Source organism: Opisthorchis viverrini, assembly GCF_000715545.1.
Source record: "Opisthorchis viverrini unplaced genomic scaffold opera_v5_214, whole genome shotgun sequence".
NCBI lineage: Eukaryota > Metazoa > Platyhelminthes > Trematoda > Opisthorchiida > Opisthorchiidae > Opisthorchis > Opisthorchis viverrini.
Genome location: NW_008751869.1, coordinates 409,300 through 411,601, shown reverse-complemented (window position 1 = coordinate 411,601; position 2,302 = coordinate 409,300). Strand labels below are relative to the sequence as shown.

General features: G+C 42.8%; 1 protein-coding gene across 1 annotated transcript in view; it reads left to right on the top strand.

Annotated features, from left to right (window-relative positions):
• Window positions 1-2,302, top strand: part of T265_14538 (hypothetical protein) — a gene marked incomplete at both ends in the record, with an annotated part of 15,442 nt that overhangs the window by 8,385 nt on the left and 4,755 nt on the right. Inside the window, 1 exon segment of the mRNA XM_009174119.1 lies at window positions 683-847. Coding sequence (XP_009172383.1) covers window positions 683-847 — 165 coding nt within the window.

The window sequence follows — 2,302 nt, the reverse complement described above, 5'->3', positions numbered from 1 at the left end:
TTTTTCTCTTCTCTTCACTGTAGGGCTTTTAATACAATTATATATATATATATATAAAAACGAACTTTATGGTTGTACGGCAATGAAGCATCAGTGCCAACTCTGATGTTGCTGTCTTTAGTGATGATGATGATGATAATACTGTATTCAGCTCAGCATAAGCGTTCTGTGGTTCACCCACTCTGTTCAAACTTCTATCCGTCTAACTAATTTTGACCTGTAAATCTGATTTGGCTACCGGCCAGTCTTATAAAACTCATATGACTGTCCACAGTAATGTTGAACATTTTCTTTCGATGAGAGATTTGAGTGGTTCCATCCTTCCAGCTAGTCACTTGGGCTACAGCCTTTCAGGAGAATAGTATACTCGGTTTGAGAATGGTCAATAACCACTACTCAGGTGTAAGTACTTCCTCTGTAACTGCCGTGCAAAATGTTTGGCGACTCCAATGTTAACCGGGTTGAAAGCGGCCTTCAAATCACGTATATTCGATGACGTTGACATCTCGACTGGGTGTGACCATATGCAGTAATACTCTGAGTGATGAGAACGCGTTACTTACCCTGACAATATTTTTGAAATACACTGTTTTTACATAAACGGCGCTAGTGGAAACTCACGTTCACATTCTTCGATTTATTTTCTACTATGCTAACATTATAATCTTATTCACTTTTTCAGCTTGTGCACAAGGAACTTATAAAGTCGCGATTGGGAACTCCAACTGTCTGCTGTGTCCGATGAATTCAATCTCATCAGGACCGGGACAGGTGACCTGCGACTGTCTACCCGGTTATTTCCGAATGGGAATCGGTACCTTGGAAACCGAAGCCGGCAGTTGTTACGGTATGGTACATGTGTTGGCTAATCCAGCTCAATGATTTTGCCTGTGAAGCGTAACCTGAAGATCTCAAAGTGTTGAAACTTTACAGCAGCACATTAAAGACACCAAAATTCAGTTTCCAAATATTTTAGAAGGGTCAATTGGACGGCAAAAAGTCGAAAAAATAACATGGAAAAATTGACGGGCTCATCCGACGTCATCTTCTTGTAAAAAAAACTAGAAACGAAGGAAAGCAGACAGTTTTTCCTCTTGCAGCTTTATGGTATAACGAGGATCCGTATCCTGACAAGGATGTAACACGAGGCCAGATGACAATTCACTGTCTAGTTCGATTTTATTATTGATCACCCTAGAGCTGTGCCAACAACTACGTAGTTGTCCGCTAAAGTGAGCAGAACTCATCCTGCACCCTCGACGAACTGAACCATCTTATTGGCCGAACTATATGCGGTGCGATCTAAGCGCTGTGTAACCACCAGGTTGCACGCAGTCCGTCTGGCTTTTCAGGCGAATCATTGGACGAGTGCATGCGCGGCGGGGCACTATGAAAATGCTAAAGAGGGTATCAACTTCACCAATTAGTCAAACTGCAAAGACCTCCCATTCAGGTCTAGCTGATGTCCTGTGGTCGGTTTTGACCAGCGAAATGAAGTTTGAAAGGCAGCAATTTCGAAAGAATGACGCTGTTGGTCAAACGTGGAGTGGTTTTCGAAGTTCCAGGGGAAGTTCAAAATTTTGCTGGCACACATTTCCTATGTGAAAATCATCGCAACACCAAAAGATGGTTCTGAAGATTTCAACGGAGTCATCGGCAAATCCGATGGCGAAACTGCCATAATTCGGCTTGCTGGTTGGGACTAAATTTCAATGCATGTACGTTGTAACCAACCACATAAACAGATCAAACGCTTACTGGCGTGCAAAAACTAGTCAGCAAAGAATTCAGTGAACTAATCATTGCGACGCATGCTCTTAGGATCAAAATACAAGAACGGAGTTTACGTTCAGTGTTGTCGTGGAGAGCAACTTGCGGCTGCACGTTATACCGCCCGACGGATCTGAACTTTTCAACCTGAGTTCAGGACAGTTGTCTTTGAGGAGTTCACAACTCGTGACAGAAACGTAGCACCACGCTTGCATTCAGCACATACCTGGATGAATTTGTCTGTGCTGTGATCATTAGGTGGCAACTTACATGATCATACAAACGTAGGAGAAACGCAGGCAGAAAACTGCGGGGACATCAAGCCAGTTTCCACTAAAGTGATTCCTCAATTCCCCTTCAAAATCCCAATAATTCATCTGCGGTGTTTCCAGTAACTGTTTTGGTGACATTCAGACTCATGATTAATCGTTTCTTTTTTCAAGGTCAGAGTTTCTAACCTTGGAATGTATTACCTCTACTGGTGTTTGCTACATGAACGGAGATTGGGGCTATCAGTTAACCGGTTCAGCAT